At 45.3% G+C, this 25,444-nt stretch overlaps 1 protein-coding gene across 1 annotated transcript in view; it reads right to left on the bottom strand.

Annotated features, from left to right (window-relative positions):
* LOC126162090 (toll-like receptor 2) overlaps positions 1–25,444 on the bottom strand; it is a 104,022-nt gene that overhangs the window by 11,005 nt on the left and 67,573 nt on the right. Inside the window, exon 5 of the mRNA XM_049918368.1 lies at positions 19,032–19,221. Coding sequence (XP_049774325.1) covers positions 19,032–19,221 — 190 coding nt within the window. The remainder of the gene's footprint in view (positions 1–19,031; positions 19,222–25,444) is intronic.

Here is a 25,444-nt window from a genome sequence, read left to right as displayed (position 1 = left end):
CAGAGTAGAATAGGCAAAGATATGAACCTTTCTTCGGGGAACAATAATCGTTGCATTAATAGATTAAGATTGTTAAAGTATTAACACGCTGCGTTTTCTCGCATAAGAATTTACTGCTGCTAATTTTTTTTCTGTTGAAACGTCCCCTTAGAACAATTGTACATATGAAAAGTTTGAATTGTTGTCTGCCATTGTTGTCATGAACTGCTATAGCTGGATGCGAACAGCGCGTAGCGCTGGGCAGTTGGAGGTGAGCCGCCAGCAGTGGTGGACGTGGGGAGAGAGATGGCCGAGTTTTGATAATCTGTAAGACTGGATGTCAATTATGAATATTAAGGTAAATACATTGTTTGTTCTCTAATAATATCTTTCATTTGCTAACTATCCCTATCAGTAGTTAGTGCCTCCAGTAGTTTGAATCTTTTATTTAGCTGGCAGTAGTGGCACTCGCTGTATTGCAGTAGTTCGAGCAGCGAAGATTTTTGTGAGGTAAGTGATTTGTAAAAGGTATAGGTTAAAGTTAGTCAGGGCCATTGTTTTGTAGGGGTTATTGAAAGTCAGATTGCGTTGCGCTAAAAATTATTGTGTGCCAGGTTAAGCACAGTCTTGTATAAATTGTTTCGAAGGGGACGTTTCATATGTACAATTGTTCTAAGGGGACGTTTCACTGTTTATGTTCGCAAGCTCCACTGTCAATGCGATAAGAGGCACTACCTTTCCATGAGCAATGTTTTTGTCCTTTCCAATCTGGTGTCCATGTTAAGGGATAGTGATGAGTGACGAGATGTCGCACAAACGGGCGCATACAAGAACGTGCTCTTAGAAGCGTTCTGAGAAGTCGTGATACGCTCCATAGCGGCCACAGCCAGTTCGTGAGACGTTCATACCAATGCTTGCAGGCACGCGTCAGTGCACTGCAAGATTGTGGTATATTGCGAGATTTCGAGGATGAATATTGGCAGTATAGTTTTTGCAGAGCTGCGCCAGCATCGTTGTCTTGCAAGTCGGGGTGAACCTGTGAGCGTTTGACTCCAATGGTGCCCTAGGGCCTAGACGGTAGAAATGCGGGCATAAAGCCTACCATGCCAATGTGCTGGTTGGGGATTTAGCATGCTGCTTGCGACTGTCACAGATGAATAACCAGTGACTCATACTAGGATATTCGTGACATACTGTGTAGCTGGCGTGTGATGGGCGACTGAATCCTCAACAGGAACCAGACTTGGCTGGGTCAAATTACATTGCCTCTGGAAAGGTGCGCTTTCATTGCTAAGACTGCATCACATACAAAATTAAGTTCAACTATAAATTTATTGTCTTGTATAGCCATGGCTAACCCAGTCTCTGGAGTTTCAGTGAGGCGTAGTGAGAACTCGGAGGCCGTGTCGTACGGCGCGCACATCACTGTCGTCAATAGCGGCGAGCAGCGAGATATCTCAGCGTAACAGGAATTATGTAAGAGTAGTGTATAAGGTAAACAAAAAAAAATAAATAAAATAAATAAATAAATAAATAAATAAATAAAAGGGAAAGTAAGTTATACTAGGATAAGTTAAACTGTAGGATTTAACAATAACTAGATTAATATTGTGGGGGTTTTCTACCACAAGTGTGGCGCGCGCCTGTTGGGATGCTATTTTTCAGGTCATCAAATCACAGACTCGAGATGGAGGGACGACTGGCGAGCGAAAGTAGTATAGTTGCATGTTCTTTATAGCACAGTAAAACTTAGACCTGAATAACAACATAATTTAATTAAAAGACATAGAATGTAGATCGTTGGCAAATGGTAGTTAATTCTTGAGCATGTCTACTGTCGATCTATATAATTAATAGTAATATTAGTGTGGGCCCGCACATTTAGTTGTTCATCCATTACATAGCATCAGTTATCACACACCATGTACAATACTGAGATCGGTCTCTACACAAATATCAAGATAAATTATTTCCATTTTTTGTTATGATAGCTACAGATAAATAACTATAAAATTAAAATTACAGTGTCTGAAATGACAGACCATCAATGTATCGGTATGTAAATTTATTATAACATAGAAGGTCATGGGGAAAAGTTAGGCATATGATTTTTGTAAGAATTGTGCAGAGGACTGGGATAGTGGCAACGCAGAGGCCAGCCGGAGGTCATCGGCTACCTGCAGGAGGAGAGCGTCGACGCGCTACCTGACGTGAGGGGCGCGAGGGCGTCCGGTCCTACAAGCTGACAGTCACCGGGCCGTGTACCTGAGGGATTAGGGAGGATCCTCGCCGGGCCACAAGCGAAAGTGAGGCTGGCCGTTGACACTGACACGCGACCCACACGAGGCAGCCGTTTGGAGGGATTCCCTGCGGCAGACCACGTAGTCGTGAGTACACGAAGAAGATCACATATGGTGTCATAACTGGCGTCTCATGTGCCTCAGGACAGAAAGGGACGCTATATACTCACCTGTTTGGGTTTTTACAACTCACTAGCACTGGCCGATCTGCTTACACAAAGCAGTATCGTGCCACACTAACAAATGTATGGTCTCATTTCTAACTTCTCCTCTCTATTAGAGAGCAGTTTTTAGCAATCGTCGCTCCTAGTTCGATCCTGTATGGATGACCTCACACACTTGTGGAGTCACTCCACGTGCCATCATCCCTCGTCGAACTGCAATATTGGGAAACGTAAAGTACTGCCCAGCGAGAGAAGAGACCTAGACTAGTGATGTATCCCAACAAGTAGACATCAGAGACAATTAATCGACGTGAGGAGGGCCTATCACTGTGTCTTCCTACCGTACTGCCGTGATCATATGCGTGGGTCTGACTACAATCTCAACAGCGTACTGCAGACGCTCCAGCACTCCCTATTGCTGTTGCAACAACGTAGCAACAACACCCGACGTTTAGCCCTATGTGATGTCAGTACTGTGGCCCCATCCCAAAAGCCGCCCTCCAATGCTCAAGACATGGAACCACGTGCATCAATGCATGTGACCCAACATACCAACCCCCTCAGAGAAACTAATGAATTTGTGAAGTGCTTCGAACATTTCTAACAATGTGATTTAGTGCCACATTCTCAGCACGGTCGTGAACAGTGTGCAATGTGCACGCACAACTTAATGTCCCATGAACCTTGTTTTTTTTTAATTTCTTTCTCTAGTGTTGTTTTTGTAATGTATGTGATACCTTGTATGTGTTTGTTTTACACTGTAATTCTCATTACAAATTACTGTATTGTTCTCCACACCATTTTTTTATCTTGTATTTATTGTTGAGTGTATGGAAACAGTGTGCCTGAAGTCCCCATAAACTGAAGCAGATACCACCTCTGTCATTGTGAATGGACCATCAGTTCAGGGAACATTTTGTAAAGGTTATTCTTGCTGCAGGGAGACAGAATGAATCGGAGGTCGTAATTAGATTCTGAAAGCTCACAAAGAGATTGTTAACTTAAATAGTATCATGTGTGAGTGAGTTCAGGTTAGTTTAATGATTAAAATTGTTGTAACATCTTGGGCATTTAATTGCGGAGCACTCCAACTCTGATTGTAAAGAATAAATTGCTCCATATTTGGCTCACATGCCCGGGCCATATTTAGAGAGTGAATGTCTGTGTGAATCGGTGTTTGGAAGGGGCTCCCTGGGTATGGATGTGTGATGTGAGTGTTAGTGTTCCATATTAAGAAGGTGAAGTTGGCTACATCATAAATAATCCTCCCTCTATGAGCTGCATTTTTCAGTTGCAGTTATTTTCTTTATAGAGTGCGGCATGTGCAGCCAGTTTGCGAGATTGTTCTTGGGCGATTGACTCACTACCTTGCTCCTAAGTGAGCCAACCGCTCACCAATTACAATCTAAAATGGCGTAGGGGCTATGAGAGGTGGCATGAACCCCCCTCTCATATTTCTATCTTACGATTCTCCTCTATAATTGCATGCGGTGGAAAGTTGCTATTCCTTCACGCGCGGACTTCCCACGCAGCGTCTCTCGTCACCCGGGTGGTCCGGTGACAGGCGGGCTCTGCTGATCTGGAAAGCTTTAAGCCGACGGGTGTGAGGAAGTCGAGTGAATGCTTTGCAGACACTGACATTGTCAAGAGGCACGCCCGCAGAGCTTGAAGTAGTGGCTGGGCTAGAGGTTCCGTTACTTCGCAGAAACTTAGCGAAAACACTTTCTGGCGGGCTACCAGCGAGGCGTGGGAATGACTTGTGTACCCAGGCAGCTGTGGCGGGAAAATTCCCGCACTTTCTGCAAAATAGTAACTGTGATTGGCTTGCTCAGGGCATAGCTCCGTGACGTAGCAAGATCGGCGCAGAAATTGGCGCCAAGAATCTCCATTGGTGGAATGGTAGCGTTCCGGCAATGGAGTGGAATTTCCGCCGGTTTTCGAGTTGCTGATTGGAACGTTTAACCACGGCCACTGTCGTGGGGGCGGGAATGTTCTGTGTTCGGTTTTTGTACGGGTGCTCTTGTGGGTAGTCGTCTCTCGCCTTTCGGTCGAGGACGTCGAAGCAACCAGCCAACGGCTCCGGTACGGCAGATCGTGTTCTGGGAGTCAAGAAGTCGGTTTGGTAATGTATGTCCGCAGCACCGGCAGATAGGGATCAGAGCTCAGCAGAGTGCGCCTGTTCGTCTTTTTTTTTCCTAACTTTGTTCTGTCTTGGGTAGCAGCAATTAATGGTGGGTTGGCTATGTGTTTTCTCTAAGAATTGAGTTGCTAGGAATTGGCTGCACATACCACTTCGTCATAATCCTCACAATCTAGTTTAGGGACAACTTCAATTTCACAGCGTTTGTTTAAGTATCCAATTAGAGCCAATTTGATATATTGTTAATGTTTCATGTGTTGTTGTTTATTATTTTGTGTTTAGTCTTAATAAATCATATTGTTATTTTGGACAGAACTTTCATTCTGTTAATAGATAGAGCAACCCCATCATTCCTCACTATGTTAATGAAACCTTCGCTTAATTAACTTATTTAACAAATTAAATTATTGCAGGTGCCAAACTCTCTTCTACTCCACTGGCAGGGTTGATTAGAGTCAGTTCGCGTATTTTTTTTATCCTTGTGCAACAGGAAAAGTTGGAGTTAGAAAAGGGTGGGCTTAGAGCATCATGTACATATGTAAATTCTCTAAGAATTGAGTGTTAAAAACACTGCTAGCCCCGGCACCTCGCATAGCAACTTTTTTTTATGCTTTTCTTTATGTTCAACCCACGTGGGGTGTACTTTGCGAGACCAGTACCACGTGCTTATATAACTGTTTGACCCATCAGGTTAATAGTAAGACGTTAGTAACCAGTTCAAGGTTTTTCTTTTGTCAATTGCTTTTCGATCTAATTTATTTTAATTATCAAAATTATTGTGGAGTTGTACGCTTTGCGTAAACCAAGTTGACCACGTGAAGCATGTGGTGTAATCATCAAAGTAGCCCTCAGCTATTCTTTTTGCGAAGTCTTCACAAAGAGTTAATATGAATTTAGTATACCAGTGTGTGGTAATTACATGACGGACAGGATTGTGGTATGAACGTAATTTCTTTGGGTAAAACCTGAATCTGTTGGTTGTGGTTAATTTCTTCTTGCTGATTCAGGTTTTACCCAAAGAAATTACGTTCATACCACAATCCTGTCCGTCATGTAATTACCACACACTGGTATACTAAATTCATATTAACTCTTTGTGAAGACTTCGCAAAAAGAATAGCTGAGGGCTACTTTGATGATTACACCACATGCTTCACGTGGTCAACTTGGTTTACGCAAAGCGTACAACTCCACAATAATTTTGATAATTAAAATAAATTAGATCGAAAAGCAATTGACAAAAGAAAAACCTTGAACTGGTTACTAACGTCTTACTATTAACCTGATGGGTCAAACAGTTATATAAGCACGTGGTACTGGTCTCGCAAAGTACACCCCACGTGGGTTGAACATAAAGAAAAGCATAAAGAAAAGTTGCTATATTAAAAAAATATTCTCAAGACGAGACGTTATAATCTCACGCACATTCGGATTTAAGATTGATGAACTTAGTTAGAGTTACTGATCAACACGTGGTTCCACTTTACTCACAAAGTAGTAACAAAGCAACTACCGGAAAATAATCTGAACTTCACACGATAATTACACTGCGCTGCAATTTAAGATAACATCGGATATTTTAGACCTAAACCCGAAATAAAGGTGATTAAATTTTCAGTTTGGCTGAACTTAAGAAATCCATTGTCCTACGGACTTAACAGACACGCGCTTAGCCGGAGATCTTACCACTTCAGACGCTCGCCACGGCCACCCTGCAACTGCCCTACTGCCGAGCGTGCTTCCTGAGGGTGTGGCCAGAGGGGCAGACGGACAGGACCATACTAAGGATAGAAACCTCTTTGCTTTTAGGAAGTGTAGCTACCTGTTTCGACGTTGGTCCTACTGTTCTCTAGCAGACAGCCTTGTCTGCTACCCTCAAGCATGCAACTAGAAATACATATGCTCATTCATCCTCTCACACAAAAGGGAAGGGGGATGACAGTATCTTATCATATACAGTATATAAAAGAAAGCGGATGTAGGTTCCGTATGAGACTGTGTGACATGAATTACATATAAGAATTACATATAAACTGTGCTTTAAAGTGTAGTAGTGTGACAGATCGTTCTTGTTTATGTGTAAAAGTAACACGTTCCACTGCTCAGTCTCCTCCCAGATAGTCAGAAACGCCACAGTACATTTAGAAGAGGAATTTATTCCATAAATGGCAACAGATTTAAGAAATTAAACATGAAAGGAATCCAACAGAGACCTTTCAACAGCAATACTCTAGCAGAGGACGAACAAGTGTAGTGTAGACCGGCTATTTAGTAGACTAAGCGTTCTGCCAATAAAACGTAATCTTTGATTTGCCTCCTCCACAACATTATCTATGCTATCGTTCCAATTTAAGCAGTTCGTAAAAGTAATTCCTAGGTATTTAGTCGAATTGAGAGCCTTTAAATTTGCGTGATTTGTCGTGTAGCTGAAATTTAACGAATAGCCTCATATTTTTCTTTACTGCGAGATAGCTGCCACTTTTCGCATCATGCAGATATCGTGTCTAAGTCGTTTTACAATTGGTGTTGATCTCTTGGGGACTTTATTACACGAGCTGCTCGGATTGTCTCCTAAATCGCTTATGTAGATTACGAACAGCAGAGGTCCTTTAAAACTTCTTTGGTGAAAGCAGGATATGACTTCTGTTTTAGGCGATGATTTTCCATTCATTACTATGCACATTGACCTTTCTGACAGCAAATCATGAATCCAGCCGCACAACTGAAGCGATACTTCACAGGCATGCAATTTGATTTTATGTCTGTTGTGAAAAACGGTGTCAAAAACCTTTTGGGAATCAGCAAGTATGGAACCGATTTGAGATCCCCTGTCGATATCACCCATTACTTCGTGCGAATAAAGAGCTAGTTGTATTTTCTTAATACGTCCTGACAGTGTGTCAATAGACCGTTACTTTCAAGATAATTCATAATGTTCGAACACGGTATATGTTCCAAAATCGTACTGCAAATCAACGTTAGTCATATGGATCTGTAATTCAGCGGATTCCTTCTGTTTCCTTTCTTGAGTATTGGTTTGCCCTGTGCAACTTCCCAGTCTGTTGGTACGGATCTTTCTTCGAGCGAGTGGTTTTATACGAATGCTATGTATAGGGGTATTGTATCTGCTTACTTTAAAATGAACCTTGGTGGCATGCCACACGGACCGGAAGACTTGCTTTCATGTTTTAAGGTACATCACTGCACCGAGGATAACTGCTTCAAGTTACTCATGTTGGCAGATGTTCTCGATTCGAATTCTTTAATATTTACTTCGTCCTCTTTTGTGATGGAATTTCGGAAAACTGTGTTTAATAAGTCCGCTTCAGTACCGCTGTCATCAGTAAGATTACCACTGGAATGGCCTATGAAGGTATTGATTGTGTCTTGCCGCTGGTGTACTTCAAATAGCACCAGAGTCTCTTTTTCTGTCAGATTTAGATACAGAGACGATATGGGCCCCGAATGGAGAAATCTAGTAATGTAAACGACTATAAAAAAAAACACATAATTTTACGACCCGGCATCTGGGAGTGAGTACTTCCTAAAAGTTCTTAGCGTGCTACCGTCGTCAGCATCTATCAAAAGTGGTGGAAATACGGTGAAAACAAGACTAAGCGGCAAGATATCTGACAACCATGCCTCACTAGAGAACGCGGAGGTCGGAGGTTAGCCTGTTCTGCAAAGTACGAGTGGCGGCGATCTGAGGCGGATCTGACGACAGAGCGCACTGCTGCTGCTGGCGTAATTGCTTCAGAGCACGCCGTTCAGCGCACATTGTTGATCCCGCAGCATACGGCACCTACGTGTTCCCGTGTTGAACCAACGACATCTACAATTACACAGTGTAAAATTCCGAAATACTTGAGGCTAAAAGTCACAAATTAAAAAAAGAAAGAAAAAGAGTGCAGTGTACACAGGACCATCGACAGTGGACCCTGGATCAAAGGAAATCCAGCTGAACAACTGCTCAAAATATGCATTGCACCTCACACGCAGGACAACGGGGACAGTATTGTGTTATATGTCCGCCCTCGTGGTCTCGCGGTAGCGTTCTCGCTTCCCGAGCACGGGGTCCCGGGTTCGCTTCCCGGCGGGGTCAGGGATTTTTCCTGCCTCGAGATGACTGGGTGTTGTTGTGTCGTCTTCATCATCATCATTCATCCCCATTACGGTCGGAGGAAGGCAACGGCAAACCACCTCCATTAGGACCTTGCCTAGTAAGGCGGTGCGGGTCTCCCGCATCGTTCCCCTACGCTCTGTAAAGAAGAATGGGACTTCATTTCATTCATTTTCATTGTGTTATATGAGGCGATCAAAAAATTTCCATTTGAGGGAGTTGCTGCACCGCGTATGCAATTTAGGGTGACTCCGATGCAGAATATAAGCACCAACATGTACAAAAGTGGTTAGTGTGGTATTCGTACCTTGTGGACGAGCGTGCAGTAAATGTGAAAACGTTAACTATTTCCAAATGCATCCAAACAGGACCGACGTGCCGTTATTCTTTTCTTGGCTGTCAAAGGATAAACACCAGCAGACATCAATCGGAGAATGAAGAGTGTGTGTGGGGGTACCATGTTTGTCGAAAACCACCAAAAGAATGGTGCGCCAAGGGGTGCTGCTGCTTCACGAAAACGCACGTTCCCATATCGCAAATGTCGTAACGCAGAAGTTGCGCCAGTTCGAGTGGGAGCACCCGCGCTATGGTTCTGAACTCTCTCTATCCGATTATCACGTCTTCAGTCACTTAAAAAACGCCTTGAAGGGTCTCCTCAAACGAGGTTGGATAGCAGGCAGTTACGGACTTATTCGCGCAGCAGGACACGGTGGGATGATTTCCTCACTACTCACGGCGATTTTACCTGACTGGTATGCCGATTCTAGAGTGTACGGCCTTAGATCGGAAACTTGGCGTCATTTACATGAGCTTCCGAGAGACATGTGGTAGTAATCGGAGGTAAGGTAACGCGATAGCTGTGGAATACGTGAACATTATAGCGGACCAACTGCACCTCTTCATGCTAGATATTTTCCCCAATGGCGATGGCATCTTTCAGCAAGATAAATGTCTGTGTCACGACGCCAGAATCGTGCTGCAGTGGTTTGAGGAGCATGATAGTGACTACCGAATTCGACTGATCTGAACCCGATGGAACATGTCTGGGATGCGATCGGTCGTCAGCTCAACGTCCACAAACTACAGACGCGTAATTTTTGGGACTACGTGACCCGTGCAGAGACATCTGGCGACACACTCCTCTGGAAAATTCTGGAGGACCTGTCGAATCGTTGATATACTGTACGTTCCAAAGGCGAATCAATACGTTATTGAACAACTGGTTACAATTTTTTTGACTCGGCAGTATATTAGCTGACTCACCAGCCAGTTATGGGAGTGTTTCAGTTTCATGTGGTCACCGAGCCACGTTGCAGCTACGCATTTTTATATTAAGAACCATTGTCAGAGATGAAAGAAGTAATAAGTGACGCATGAAAATCGTAGGACTGACTGGAGATCGAACGTGAGACCTTTGGATCCTGTGTACTGATAATTATACAAATACAGTTTCACATACAGTAACCTTTAATATTCTTGTTTAGGATATACTGATATAGAATTAAAAGAAAAATAGTTTCTATCCTCTGGTTCTGACCACGAGGTTTGCTTGTTTGTACACCGTCCAGTCACATTAATATGACCACCAATCAAATGCCTGAATAATAAACTTTTGATGTGCGGACTTCTGAAAAACGTGCAGGAAGAGAGTCAGTGAAGCTCTGGAAGGTGCCAACATGGATGTGCACCCATACCCACTCCAGTAGCGTGGCCAGTTGCGCTAGGTTTCTCGGGTGAGAATCCATGGCGCGAACAGCCTGATCAAAGTGGTCTCACCGATTTTCGATCGGTTTTCAATCCGGGGGGTTTGGTGGCCAAGAGAGTGCGGTGAACTCATCCTGGTGCTCTTCGAACCGCGCACGTAAACTACGAGCTGTGTAACACATTGCAGTACCCTGCTGGTAAATAGCATCGTGCCGAAGAAAAACAAATTGCACGTAGAGGTGGATATGATCCCCGACGACAGGTGCATACTTGTGTTGATCCATAGTTGCTTCCAGAATGATGATATCGCTCAGGGAATGACAGGAAAACATCCCCCAGACCATAACGCTCTCTCCTCTGGTCTGGACCCTTCCGGCGATTGCTGCATGGTATTTTCTTTCAGACGATTCACCCCGTACACGCCAACCGTCACCTGTCATCTGAAACGGCCGCCTGTCGCCACTCATTGGACGTCCAGAGGCGCTTTTGGCGTGCAGATTCCAGCCTTCCGCACGATGGACAGCAGTCAGCATGGTTCCATGAACCAGGCGCCCGCTGCAGAGGCCGATACGGACCAAAGTTCGCTGAACGGTCGTTGACGGGACTATTCGCCCGCACACATCTCTGCAGCCGCCGTTCACCTCTGTCATCTACACTCCTGGAAATTGAAATAAGAACACCGTGAATTCATTGTCCCAGGAAGGGGAAACTTTATTGACACATTCCTGGGGTCAGATACATCACATGATCACACTGACAGAACCACAGGCACATAGACACAGGCAACAGAGCATGCACAATGTCGGCACTAGTACAGGGTATATCCTCCTTTCGCAGCAATGCAGGCTGCTATTCTCCCATGGAGACGATCGTAGAGATGCTGGATGTAGTCCTGTGGAACGGCTTGCCATGCCATTTCCACCTGGCGCCTCAGTTGGACCAGCGTTCGTGGTGGACGTGCAGACCGCGTGAGACGACGCTTCATCCAGTCCCAAACATGCTCAATGGGGGACAGATCCGGAGATCTTGCTGGCCAGGGTAGTTGACTTACACCTTCTAGAGCACGTTGGGTGGCACGGGATACATGCGGACGTGCATTGTCCTGTTGGAACAGCAAGTTCCCTTGCCGGTCTAGGAATGGTAGAACGATGGGTTCGATGACGGTTTGGATGTACCGTGCACTATTCAGTGTCCCCTCGACGATCACCAGTGGTGTACGGCCAGTGTAGGAGATCGCTCCCCACACCATGATGCCGGGTGTTGGCCCTGTGTGCCTCGGTCGTATGCAGTCCTGATTGTGGCGCTCACCTGCACGGCGCCAAACACGCATACGACCCTCATTGGCACCAAGTCAGAAGCGACTCTCATCGCTGAAGACGACACGTCTCCATTCGTCCCTCCATTCACGCCTGTCGCGACACCACTGGAGGCGGGCTGCACGATGTTGGGGCGTGAGCGGAAGACGGCCTAACGGTGTGCGGGACCGTAGCCCAGCTTCATGGAGACGGTTGCGAATGGTCCTCGCCAATACCCCAGGAGCAACAGTGTCCCTAATTTGCTGGGAAGTGGCGGTGCGGTCTCCTACGGCACTGCGTAGGATCCTACGGTCTTGGCGTGCATCCGTGCGTCGCTGCGGTCCGGTCCCAGGTCGACGGGCACGTGCACCTTCCGCCGACCACTGGCGACAACATCGATGTACTGTGGAGACCTCACGCCCCACGTGTTGAGCAATTCGGCGGTACGTCCACCCGGCCTCCCGCATGCCCACTATACGCCCTCGCTCAAAGTCCGTCAACTGCACATACGGTTCACGTCCACGCTGTCGCGGCATGCTACCAGTGTTAAAGACTGCGATGGAGCTCCGTATGCCACGGCAAACTGGCTGACACTGACGGCGGCGGTGCACAAATGCTGCGCAGCTAGCGCCATTCGACGGCCAACACCGCGGTTCCTGGTGTGTCCGCTGTGCCGTGCGTGTGATCATTGCTTGTACAGCCCTCTCGCAGTGTCCGGAGCAAGTATGGTGGGTCTGACACACCGGTGTCAATGTGTTCTTTTTTCCATTTCCAGGAGTGTATATATGACGATGGTATCTGTTCTTTCGGACATGTGCGAAAGAACAGATATCATCGGTGACCATGCAGCTCTCTTAGAATGAAATGATTATTAAATCAAGACCTTAAGCTGTCACAGGCTTTGATATACATCAACGGGGACAGTTGAAAATGTGTGCCCCGACCGGGACTCGAACCCGGGATCTCCTGCTTACATGGCGGACGCTCTGTCCATCTCAGCCACCGAGGGCACAGAGGATAATGCGACTGGAGGGGCTCATCCCTAGCACGCTCCCCGTGAGACCCACATTCCCAACTTAGTGTCTACACACTACATTCGTAGTGCCCCTGCCCATTACACTCATTACTCGCGGCAGACAATCTTACCGAGTCCCGTAAGAGTTCGGGCAATGCGTGTGCATTCAGCACAGAAGAAGAAGGTCAATGGCCGGTTAGCCTTAACTATATACGAAGATGGTATCTGTTCTGGGCACTACGAATGTAGTGTGTGGACATTAAGTTGGAAATGTAGGTCTCACGGGGAGCGTGCAAGGGATAAATCCCTGCAGTGGCACTATCCTCTGTGCCCTCGGTAGCTCAGATAGAGCGTCTGCCATGTAAGCCGGAGATACCGGGTTCGAGTCCCGGTCGGGGCACACATTTTCAACTGTCCCCATTGATGTATATCAACACGTGACGACAGCTTAGGGTCTTGATTTAATTATCATTTCTGTCATTTATGGCCCGTGCTGCACCACAGATGCCTCTGCGCCGGTTTTGATTAGCGCCATTTTGCCACGCACGGTGTACGTTAACCACGGTGGCAAGCGAACGGCTTACAAACTCAGCCGTTTCAGAAATGCTTCCACTCTTGGCCCGAAAGCAAATGATTATGCCCGTTTGGACGTCAGGTAGATCGCTCCGTGTTCACATTAACAAAACCATCACACTGTTTTCTCGTCCCCATGACACGTTGTATAACCCCTTGCTGCCACCTGCCGTTTGTGAGTGGTTGACGTCGAACATAGCCGGTGGTCACCTGTGGACTGGACCGTGTATGACCCCCTCTGCCCCACTATCAGCATGTCTGGCATTCGGCTGGTTCTACAATATGCCCAAATCGAGCAGCCTGATCTTCCTTTAGGGACAGAGAATCAAAGTTACATCAAAATGTTTTGTGGGCACACAATGCCACCATGAGTTGTCTTTACGTGTGTGGACATTTTCATACACATACAACATTTCGCCGTCCGGTGTGGCCGTGCGGTTCTAAGCGCTTGAGTTTGGAACCGCGTGACCGCTACGGTCGCAGGTTCGAATCCTGCCTCGGGCATGGATGTGTGTGATGTCCTTAGGTTAGTTAGGTTTAAGTAGTTCTAAGTTCTAGGGGACTGATGACCTCAGTAGGTAAGTCCCATAGTGCTCAGAGCCAATTGAACCATACAACATTTCGAAAAGCACCATTACCATCAGACATACATCATTCACATGTACTGGTGAGAAAATTCGTGTCATAGCGCAAAGGAGAAATGCATAAACATCGTTCTTTTTCCAAAATGAGTAAAACAGCTACAGAAGCCGCCGTAATGTGGGAGGAATTGTAAGGAAGAAACGTCGTGAGTAGAATATGTGTTCGGACGCTTTCTGAAACGGAGTGTTAACTGTGCCAGTTTCGGATCGACCGTCAACAACTATATTAAGAGACAACATCCAACAACATCAAGAGATGCTGACCAAAAACCGGCAGCTGTCTTTGTGATTGATGTGAATGGAATTCGGCAGTACAAGAAACGATCGCAGATTGTAACAGCGGATGGATGAGTAGCTCTACAAGTTATATTGCAGTTACTGCTGCGTGATAACAGTTGGTGAGTAGGTGTACCGTGTAAAATTACCTCCTCTTTTTGAGGTGCAGAAGCCAACGCGCAATACAGGCAACCCTACTTATCACACGTCATTAGGTACGGAGCTTAGCAGAGGCGCAAGCACACCACAGTTGGAAGAAGCGAAGATTAGGGTTTAACGTCCCGTCGTCATCGACGTCAAGACGGATCACACACTCAGAATGTTATAATGATCATGGGAGGAAACTGGCTGTGCCCTTTCAGAGGAAGCTTCCCGGTACTTCCCTGGAGCGACTTAGGGAAATGAGGGGAAACCTAAATAACGATGGCCGGGCGCGAATTTCAACCCTCGTCCCCCCGAATTGGAATCCAGTGTCCCTCTATTGGACAGTCGAAGCGCGAGAACCTTCCGCTGAACTGATCTGTCGTGATTCACGTTAGTAGTCGCCACTGAAGGGGTACAAGTACGAAGAAACGACAATGACAGACATAAGGATTATTAAGTACCGCCGATCACTGCACCCCCGCCCCCTACTTGTCCAGTATGGGAGACATGGCCTCAGTTCCCTGGAATGCCTTCGACCGAGATCTGTGTGCATTAGATCCAGCTCCAACTGATCTTCGTAGGTAAAGGCGAAAATTGTGCATCAGGGATATGGAAAGTTTGTCAAATCCTCTACTGTTTCGTGGACTACATGATGCAATAAGCCACCACTCTAATCAGGTAGAAAGGAGAAACTACACGCAGTTAGGTGCGGTGTCTCTAATTCAATTACTCATGAGTGTACTATTGCACCATTGATGGCTGTCCTATGCTTGATAGCGTCGTGTGTCCAGGGTCACTGGCCTGCCCCTGCGTGTGGGTAACAAGCACTGGTATTGGTACTTTTCAGGATCGTTTGGGTGTGAGGTGTGCTGGACTTCTCATTGATATACTAGTCCCCTTTTACCTTTTCTGGAAAAATTACTCCCAAAGCTATGCAATGTATGGTACCAAAATGTTATCGTCTTTCTGAGCTTAGCATCTCTGATATCAGCTGATAGCGTGTGTAGTGTTGCATTATGAAACCATGTACGTATAGTGTGTGCAGCGACTGGGAGTCAGAAATGGACAGTGTGACCTTTTACATTATTAAATAACTTCTTGTTAAAACAGACAAACGTGTGGTTCCTGAAAAGTGGCAACAGCCTCTTCAGTAGTTGCAGGGACAACAGTGTGGATGATTGACTGATCTGGCATTGTAACATTAATCAAAACGGCCTTGCTGTGCTGGTACTGCGAACGGCTGAAAGCAAGGGGAAACTACAGCCGTAATTTTCCTCTTGGGTAAAATATTCCGGAGGTAAACTAGTCCCCCATTCGGATCTCCGGGCGGGGACTACGTAGGAGGATGCCGTTTTCAGGAGAAAGAAAACTGGCGTTCTACGGATCGGAACGTGGAATGTCAGATCCCTTAATCGGGCAGGTAGGTTAGAAAAATTAAAAAGGGAAATGGATAGGTTAAAGCTAGATATAGTGGGAATTGCTGAAGTTCAGTGACAGGAGGGACAAGACTTCTCGTCAGGTGAATACAGACTTATAAATACAAAATCAAATGGGGGTGATGTAAGAGTAGGTTTAATAATGAATAAAAAATAGGAGTGCGGATAAGCTACTACAAACAGCATAGTGAACGCATTATTGTGGCCAAGATAGACACGAAGCCCACGCTTACCACAGTGGTACAAGTTTATATGCCAACTAGCTCCGCAGATGACGAAAAGATTGATGAAAATTATGATGAGATGAAAGAAATTATTCAGATAGTGAAGGAATATGAAAATATAATAGTCATGGGGGACTGGTATTCGATAGTAGCAAAAGGAAGAGAAGAAAAAGTAGTAGGTGAATATGGAATGGGGGTAAGGAATGAAAGAGGAAGCCGCCTGGTAGAATTTTGCATAGAGCGTAACTTAATCATAGATAACACTTGGTTTGAGAATCATGAAAGAAGGTTTTATACGTGGAAGAGGCCTGGAGACACTGGACGGTTTCAGATAGATTATATAATGGTAAAACAGAGATTTAGGAACCACGTTTTAAATTGTAAGGCATTTCCAGGGGCAGATGTGGACTCTGATCACAATCTATTGCTTATGAACTGTACATTAAAATTGAAGAAACTGCAAAAAGGTGGAAATTTAAGGAGATGGGACCTGGATAAATTGAAAGAACTAGAGGTTGTAGAGAATTTCAGAGAGAGCATTAAGGGATGATTGACAAGAACGGGATAAAAAGATACAGTAGAAGAAGAATGGGTAGCTTTGAGAGATGAAATAGTGAAGGCAGCAGAGGATCAAGTATGTAAAAAGACGAGGTCTCGTAGAAATCCTTGAGTAGAGATATATGGGTAGCTTTGAGAGATGAAATAGTGAAGGCAGCAGAGGATCAAGTAGGTAAAAAGACGAGGGCTAGTAGAAATCCTTGGGTAGAGATACTGAATATAATTGATGAAAGGAGAAAGGAGTAAATGAAGCAGGCAAAAAGGAATACAAACGTCTCAAAAATGAGATCGACAGGAAGCGCAAAACGGATAAGCAAAGATGGTTAGAAGAAAAATGTAAGGATATATCTCACCAGGGTTAAGATAGATACTGCCTACAGGAAAATTAAAGAGGCCTTTGGAGAAAAAAGAACCACTTGTGTGAATATCAAGAGCTCAGGTGGAAAACCAGTTCTAAACAAAGAAGGGAGGGCAGAAAGGTGGAAGGAGTAAATACAGGGTCTATACAAGGGCGATGTACTTGAGGGCAATATTATTGAAATGAAAGAGAACGTAGATGAAGTTGAGATGGGAGATACGATACTGCGTGAAGAGTTTGACAGAGCACTGAAAGACTTAAGTCGAAACAAGGCCCCGGGAGTAGACAACATTCCGTTACAACTACTGATAGCCTTGGGAGAACCAGACAAAACTCTACCATCTGGTGAGCAAGATGTATGAGACAGGCGAAATACCCTCAGACTTCAAGAACAATATATTAATTCCAAGCCCAAAGAAAGCAAGTGTTGACAGGTGTGAAAATTACCAAACTATCAGTTTAATAAGTCATAGTTGCAAAATACTAACACGAATTCTTTACAGACGGATGGAAAAACTGGTAGAAGCCGACCTCGGGTAAGATCAATCTGGATTCCGTAGAAATGTTGAAACACGTGAGGCAATACTGACCCTATGACTTATGCTACAAGATAGATTAAGGAAAGACAAACCTACGTTTATAATATTTGTAGACTTAGTGAAAGCTTTTGATAGTGTTGACTGGAATACTCTCTTTCAAATTCTGGGGGTGGCAGGGGTCTAATACAAGGAATGAAAGGCTATTTACAATTTGTACAGAAACGGCAGTTATAAGAGTCGAGGGGCATGAAAGGGAAGCAGTGGTTGAGAAGGAAGTGAACCAGGGTTGTAGCCTATCTCCGGTGTTATTCAATCTGTATATTTAGCAAGCAGTAAAGGAAACAAAAGAAAAATTTGGAGTAGGAATTAAAATCCATGGAGAGGAAATAAAAACTAATGAGGTTTGCCGACGACATTGCAATTCTGTCAAAGACGACATGGACCTGGAAGGGCAGCTGAACGGAATGGATAGTGTCTTGAAAGTAGGATATAAAATGAACATCAACAAAAGCAAAACGAGGGTAATGGAATGTAGTCGAATTAAATCCGGTGATGCTGAGGGAATTAAATTATGAAATGAGACACTTAAAGCAGTAGATGAGTTTTGCTATTTGGGGAAAAAATAACTGATGATGGTCTAAGTAGAGTGGATATAAAATGTGGACTGGCAATGGCAAGGAAAGCGTTTCTGAAGAAGAGAAATGTGTTAGCATCGAGTATGGATTTAAGGCTCAGGAAACCTTTTCTGAAAGTATTTGTATGGACGATAAGTAGTTTAGACAAGAAGAGAATAGAAGCTTTCGAAATGTGGTGCCACAGAAGAATGCTGAAGATTAGATGGGTAGATCACGTAACTAATGAAGAAGTACTGAATATAATTGGGGAACTTGTGGTACAACTTGACTACAAGAAGGGATCGGTTGGTAGGACACGTTCTGAGGCATCAAGGGATCATCAGTTTAGCATTTGAGGGAAGCGCGGAGGGTAATAATCGTAGAGGGAGACCAAGGCATGAATACACTAAACAGATTCAGAAGGATGTAAGTTGTATGTAGCTACTCGGAGATGAAGAAGCTTGCACAGGATAGAGTACCATGGAGAGCTGCATCAAACCAGTCTCTGGACTGAAGCCCACAACAACAACTTGTTAAAACAATGTTGTACACTAGGGATAAATCGAAAGAGGCAGCACTATTTTAAATAGACTGGTTTCGTATACATCTAGCCATCCTGATTAGGTTTTCCGCGATTTTCCAGAATTACTTCTGGCAAATGGCAACATGGTTCCTACTATAAAGCAACGGCCGACTACCTATCCCGTCCTTATCGGATTATATCTGTAAGTATGTAAAGTTAAGTTAGTTGTTCGTGCATTGTAATACCAAGACATATGTAATATCCTTGTGGAGTTCAGCTACAGATGAATTAAATTACTGCTACTACTGCTGCAACTACTGCTTTGCCCATAAAGGTGACACTAAAAGGCTGCCATAGGCCAGCATTAACTCTAGATACCTTTAGTGCTGACTTATAGCGTCCTTAACGTACTTGCATTATTGACCCACCTTGCTGCTGACGAAGTTTTCTGAGAGAACAACGATGGTGTGCCGGCTGCGGTCCATGGAGCTGGAGATGTTCTGCACGATGACGGTGCCCAGCTGGAAGTCACGTTCGTGCAGGCAGAGGCGGTAGCGCTGCGGTCCTTTCTCCAACAGCGGCACCAGCGTCTCAACCACCCACTGCCGGTCACCTCCACTGTAATCAACATCAGCTCTTCAGCAGGCATGATAACAATCAGGCTGTAACGACTCTTGGGGTCGGATAGTTTTCTTATTAAGATGTGACTTGCACTTGTCTTTGAGCACATTATCCAAAGGAAATCTGGTCGTATTCAAAATTCTGTCGACATAATTTGACTTATAACCCATCTGGGTAGAGGCAGTCGGTAATGGACACTACTGCGGTGTTAGCGTTCTTAAATGTGGCGGTTCAAATCCTATTCTCAGAAGAAAATTCGTCGCTAACATTTGCCAGGAGGAATAAAAGAAATGCTGCCATTTATTATTTGTTGACCAGCTATTGTGCCAATGTTCTTATTAAATTTCAAAACCCAGTGTTCCACAAGGAGAAAATATGGGATTTCTAATGATGATATCGTCGTGAGATGAAATTTCCGGCCAGATCAAAACTGTATGCCGTACCGAGACTCGAAAGTCGGGACCTCTGCCTTTCGCAAATGAGCTACCCAAGCACGGATCACGACCCGTCCTTCCAGCATTACTTCCGCAACAAGTATCTATCTGCTGCCTCCGAAACTTCACAGTTCTCTTGCGAAACTTGTAGGACTAGCATTCCTGCAAGAAAGGATACTGCAGAGATATGGCTTACCCTCAGCCTGGGGGATGTTTCCAGAATCAGTTTCAAACTCTGCAGCGGACAGTGCGCTGATGTGAAACTTCCTAGCACATGAAGCAATGCGAAGTTTGGAGATGAGGTATTCGCGGAAATAAAGCTATGAGAACGGCTAGTAAGCCGTGATTTGATAGCTCAGTCGTTAGAGCACTCCCTCGCAAAAGGCAAACGTCCCAAATTCCAGTCCCCGTCCGGCAGAGAGGTTTGATCTGCTAGAAAGATTCGTATCAGCGCACACTCCGCTACAGAATGTAAAATTCATTCTCTTCATGGGATGCTCTGCGACCCCCTTGGCAGTATCTGAGAGAAGTAGCTGTGTGCCAACGTATGGTTTCGTCTCCCCTTCCCATACTTACCCTGTGCAGGCACTCATTATCAACACGATTTACATTGTTTAGCCAAAACGTTGCGACCATTTGCTAACCAGCGTGCTAATCCACTTCCGGACACAAAACAGCCACTATTCTGCGTGGTATCGTTTTGGAAAATCCTTGGCAGATTTCTGGAGTTATGAAGCACCAATGTCTACGCACAGGTCATGCAGTTCTCGTAAATTATGGGGCCAATGATTGGTATGTGTGGAGCTGACACCCGATAGTGCACCGAGTGTGATCCACGATAGCCACAACATCAGTGGTGAGATCACTGTAATGCACTTCAAACTACTGTAGCACGACTCTGGTCTTGTAACACGGCCATTTATGCTGGCGGAAATTCCATCGCCTCCAGGAAAGGCACCAGTGATGAAGGTATGCAGGTGGTCCGCAGTCAAGTTCATGTGGCCCACAGCTGTCATGGTGCATTCTATTACTGCCACGCTTCCAGAGGAAGCCTCGGTGAATGTCCCCAATTCCATAATACTGCTCCCACCGACCCGCGTCCGTGACACGGTGCTATTTTCGAGAAAACATTCGCTCAGTCGCCTGGATGACGGCATATCCGGAGATGAACATCGACCTGGTGCATCTAGAAAAGTGATTCATCCTACCAGGCGATACGTTTGCATTCAACTTGCTGAGCCCCATGTTCGGCAATGTTCTGTAAGCTACGAAACGCCCTGGACCTGGACTTGTGCTGTTTTCTGTCGCTGGATGTGCCACAAATCGCTGCGTCTCCTGCTTTACAGACTGGGCAAGCCTCCGAGCTCCACGTTCTGCAATGTGGCGTCGACGTCAAACACCCAGTCACCTAGTGGTGGTTTGCAGCGCTTCAGCCACTTCAGCAGCTGTCCATATATACTCGCGACAGTGGCACGCCGTCAACTGGTCAGCTTCGTCGTTTCCGAGATGTTCGTTCCCGGGTAAAATGCCATAATAATCTGCTCTTTGTCAAACTCTTTTGTGTCGGTCGATTTCCCCATCCATATCATCGCTCGAATGACTCCCCGTTCGTCTATGCTCCTCTTATGTGCTTTCGTTATCGCGTCACTCAACCGCATCACCACCAGGCTGCATACAATTTGGCGGTTGGCAGTGGTCATCATGTTTTGCCTCATCAGTATAGGTACAACCTACGCTAAAGAAAGAGAAAGAATGTGATCACAGTTTTTCGGTGCACACCATGAATCTTTATGAGTGTGCTCATATCATTCTGCTTCAAACCAAATGAGTAAGGACAGCATTATAAGGGTTGTATAAAATACTCATGTCATGTTAGTGGTTTACGTGGACACTGTGTACAAAGAAACTGGTACACCTGCCTAATATCGTGTAGGGCCCTCGCGAGCACGCAGAAGGGGCGCAACACGACGTGGCACGGACTCCACTAAAGTCTGAAGTGGTGCAGGAGGAAATTTACGCCATTAATCCTGCAGAGCTGTCCATAAATCCGTAAGAGTACGAGGGGGTGGAGATCTCTTCTGAACAGGACGTTGCAAGGCATCACAGATATGTTCAATGATATTCATGTCTGGGGAGTTTGGTGGCCAGCGGAAATGTTTAAACTCAGAAGACTCTTCCTGGAAGCACTCTGTAGCAAATGTGGATGTTTAGGGTGTCGAACTGTCCTGCTGGAATTGCCCAAGTCTGTCGGAATACGCAATGGACACGAATGGATGCAGACGTACCAGGGGTTCTATATCACTCCAACTGCACACGGCCCACAATATTACAAAGCCTCCACCAACTTTGAAAAGTCTCTGCTGACATGCAGGGTCCATGGAATCATGCGGCTGTCTCCATAACCGTACACGTCCGTCAGCTCGATACAATTTGAAACGAGACTCGTCCGACCAGGCAACATGTTTCCAGTCATCAATAGTCCAATGTCAGTGTTGACGGGCCCAGGCGAGACGTAAAGCTTTATGTCGTGCAATCATCAAGGGTACAAGAGTGGGTCTTCGTCTCCGAAAGCGCATATCGATGATGTTTCGTTGAATGATTCGCACGCTGACGCTTGTTGGTGGCCCGACATTGAAATCTGTACCAACTGCGCCAGACACTTGTTGGCTTATATAGGTGTTGCCGACCGCAGCGCCGTATTCTGCCTGTTTACATATCTCTGTATTTGAATACGCGTGCCTATACCAGTTTCTTTGGCGCTTCAGTGTGTATTGTCCCGTGTTTCATTAATGGTCCCATATATTCTGAAATACCGTAAACAGGCAGAATACGGTGCTGTGGTCGGCAGCGCCTGTGTAAGCCACCAAGTGTCTAGCGCAGTTGTTAGATCGGTTACTGCTGCTACAATGGCGGGTTATCAAGATTTAAGTGAGTTTGAACTTGGTGTTATAGTCGGCGCATAAGCGATGGGACACAGCATCTCCGACGTAGCGATGAAGTGGGGATTTTCCCGTACGACCATTTCACGAGTGTATCGTGAATATCAGAAATCCGGGCAAACAACAAATCCCCGACATCACTGCGGCCGAAAAAGATCCTGCAAGAACAGCACTAACGAAGTCTGATGAGAATCGTTCAATGTGACAGACGTGCAATCCTTCTGCAAATTGCTGCAGATTTCAATGCTGGGCCATTAACAAGTGTCAGCGTGCAAATCATTAAACGAAACATCATCGATAAAGGCTTTCGGAGACGAAATTCCACCCGTGTACCCTTCATGACTGCACGACATAAAGCTTTACCCCTCGCCTCGGCCCGTCAACACGACATTGGACTGTTGATGACTGGAACCATCAGCCTGGTCGGACGAGTCTCGTTTCAATTCATAAAAAAATGGTTCAAATGGCTCTGAGCACTATGGGACTTAACATCTGAGGTCATCACTCCCCTAGAACATAGAACTACTTAAACCTAACTAACCTAAGGACATCACACACATCCATGCCCGAGGCAGGATTCGAACCTGCGACCGTAGCGGTCGCGCGTTCAATTTATATCGAGCGGATGGACATGTACGGTTATGGAGACAACCTCATGAATCCATGGACCCTGCATGTGAGCAGAGACTGTACAAGCTGGCAGAGGCTATGGAAAAGTGTGGGCCGTGTGCAGTTGGAGTGAAAAGGGGCCCTTGAAGCGTCTAGACACGATTCTGATAGGTGACAGGTACCTAAGCATCCTGTCTGATCACCTGCATCCATTCATGTCAATTTTGCATTCCCACGGACTTGGGCAATTCCAGCAGGAAAATGCGACACTCCACACGTCCAGAATTGCTACAGAGTGGCGCCTGAGTTTAAACGTTTCCGCTGGCCACCAAACTCCCCAGACATGAACATTATTGAGCATGTCTGGGATGTCTTGCAACGTGCTGTTCAGAAGAGATCTCCACCCCCTCGTACTCTTACGGATTTATGGACAGCCCTGCAGGATTCATGGCGTCAGTTCCCTCCATCACTTCTTCAGACGTTATTCGGGTCCATGCCACGTCGTGTTGAGGCACTTCTGCGATATTAGGCAAGTGCGCAAGTTTCTTTGGCTCTTCGGTGTACAATGTGTAGCACCACTTGCTGTGCTGAATGAGGCGATTATAAAATGATATAAATATAGATCGAAAGACAGCAACGGAGAATCGCCGATACCGGTCATATGTATGAATAAATGATTTTAGTGAACTCTGCATATTAAAATTTATTCATTGTCTATACTTGTTCTACATTTGGTTATGCTACATGTTACTTAAAAATACGTGATTTCAGAATACACGGTAGCGTTAATGAATTACGGGACAATATACCGGGTGATCAAAAAGTCAGTATAAATTTGAAAACTTAATATACCACGGAATAATGTAGATAGAGAGGTAAAAATTGACACACATGCTTGGAATGATACGGGGTTTTATTAGAACAAAAAAAATACAAAAGTTCACAAAATGTCCGACAGATGGCGCTGGACAGCAAAATAACTACTATCTTGACGGGTGAGAGGTACGCCGATATGGTACAGAATCGCATCATCCCCAGCCTGGCTGATAAACACCTGCTGGAACGTACGATGTTTATGCAGGATGGCGCTCCACCCCATATTGCTAGACGCGTGAAAGATCTCTTGTGCGCGTCGTTTGGTGATGATCGTGTGCTCAGCTGCCACTTTCGTCATGCTTGGCCTCCCAGGTCCCCAGACCTCAGTCCGTGCGATTATTGGCTTTGGGGTTACCTGAAGTCGCAAGTGTATCGTGATCGACCGACATCTCTAGGGATGCTGAAAGACAACATCCGACGCCAATGCCTCATCATAGCTCCGGACATGCTTTACAGTGCTGTTCACAACATTATTCCTCGACTACAGCTATTGTTGAGGAATGATGGTTGACATATCGGGCATTTCCTGTAAAGAACATCATCTTTGCTTTGTCTTACTTTTTTATGCTAATTATTGCTATTCTGATCAGATGAAGCGCCAATTGTCAGACATTTTTTGAACTTTTGTATTTTTTTGGTTCTAACAAAACCCCATGTCATTCCAAACATGTGTGTCAATTTTTACCTCTCTGTTGTTGTTGTTGTTGTTGTGGTCTTCAGTCCTGAGACTGGTTTGATGCAGCTCTCCATGCTACTCTATCCTGTGCAAGCTTCTTCATCTCCCAGTACCTACTGCAACCTACATCCTTCTGAATCTGCTTAGTGTATTCATCTCTTGGTCTCCCCCTACGATTTTTACCCTCCACACTGCCCTCCAATGCTAAATTTGTGATCCCTTGATGCCTCAAAACATGTCCTACCAAACGATCCCTTCTTCTAGTCAAGTTGTGCCACAAACTTCTCTTCTCCCCAATCCTATTCAATACCTCCTCATTAGTTACGTGATCTACCCACCTTATCTTCAGCATTCTTCTGTAGCACCACATTTCGAAAGCTTCTATTCTCTTCTTGTCCAAACTAGTTATCGTCCATGTTTCACTTCCATACATGACTACACTCCATACAAATACTTTCAGAAACGACTTCCTGATACTTAAATATATACTCGATGTTAACAAATTCCTCTTCTTGAGAAACGCTTTCCTTGCCATTGCCAGTCTACATTTTATATCCTCTCTACTTCGACCATCATCGGTTATTTTACTCCCTAAATAGCAAAACTCCTTTACTACTTTAAGTTTCTCATTTCCTAATCTAATTCCCTCAGTATCACCCGACTTAATTTGACTACATTCCATTATC

This window comes from Schistocerca cancellata, chromosome 2 (genome assembly GCF_023864275.1).
Source record: "Schistocerca cancellata isolate TAMUIC-IGC-003103 chromosome 2, iqSchCanc2.1, whole genome shotgun sequence".
Lineage (NCBI taxonomy): Eukaryota > Metazoa > Arthropoda > Insecta > Orthoptera > Acrididae > Schistocerca > Schistocerca cancellata.
Note: the sequence above shows the minus strand (reverse complement) of the source record. Positions and strands in the feature narration are given on the sequence as shown.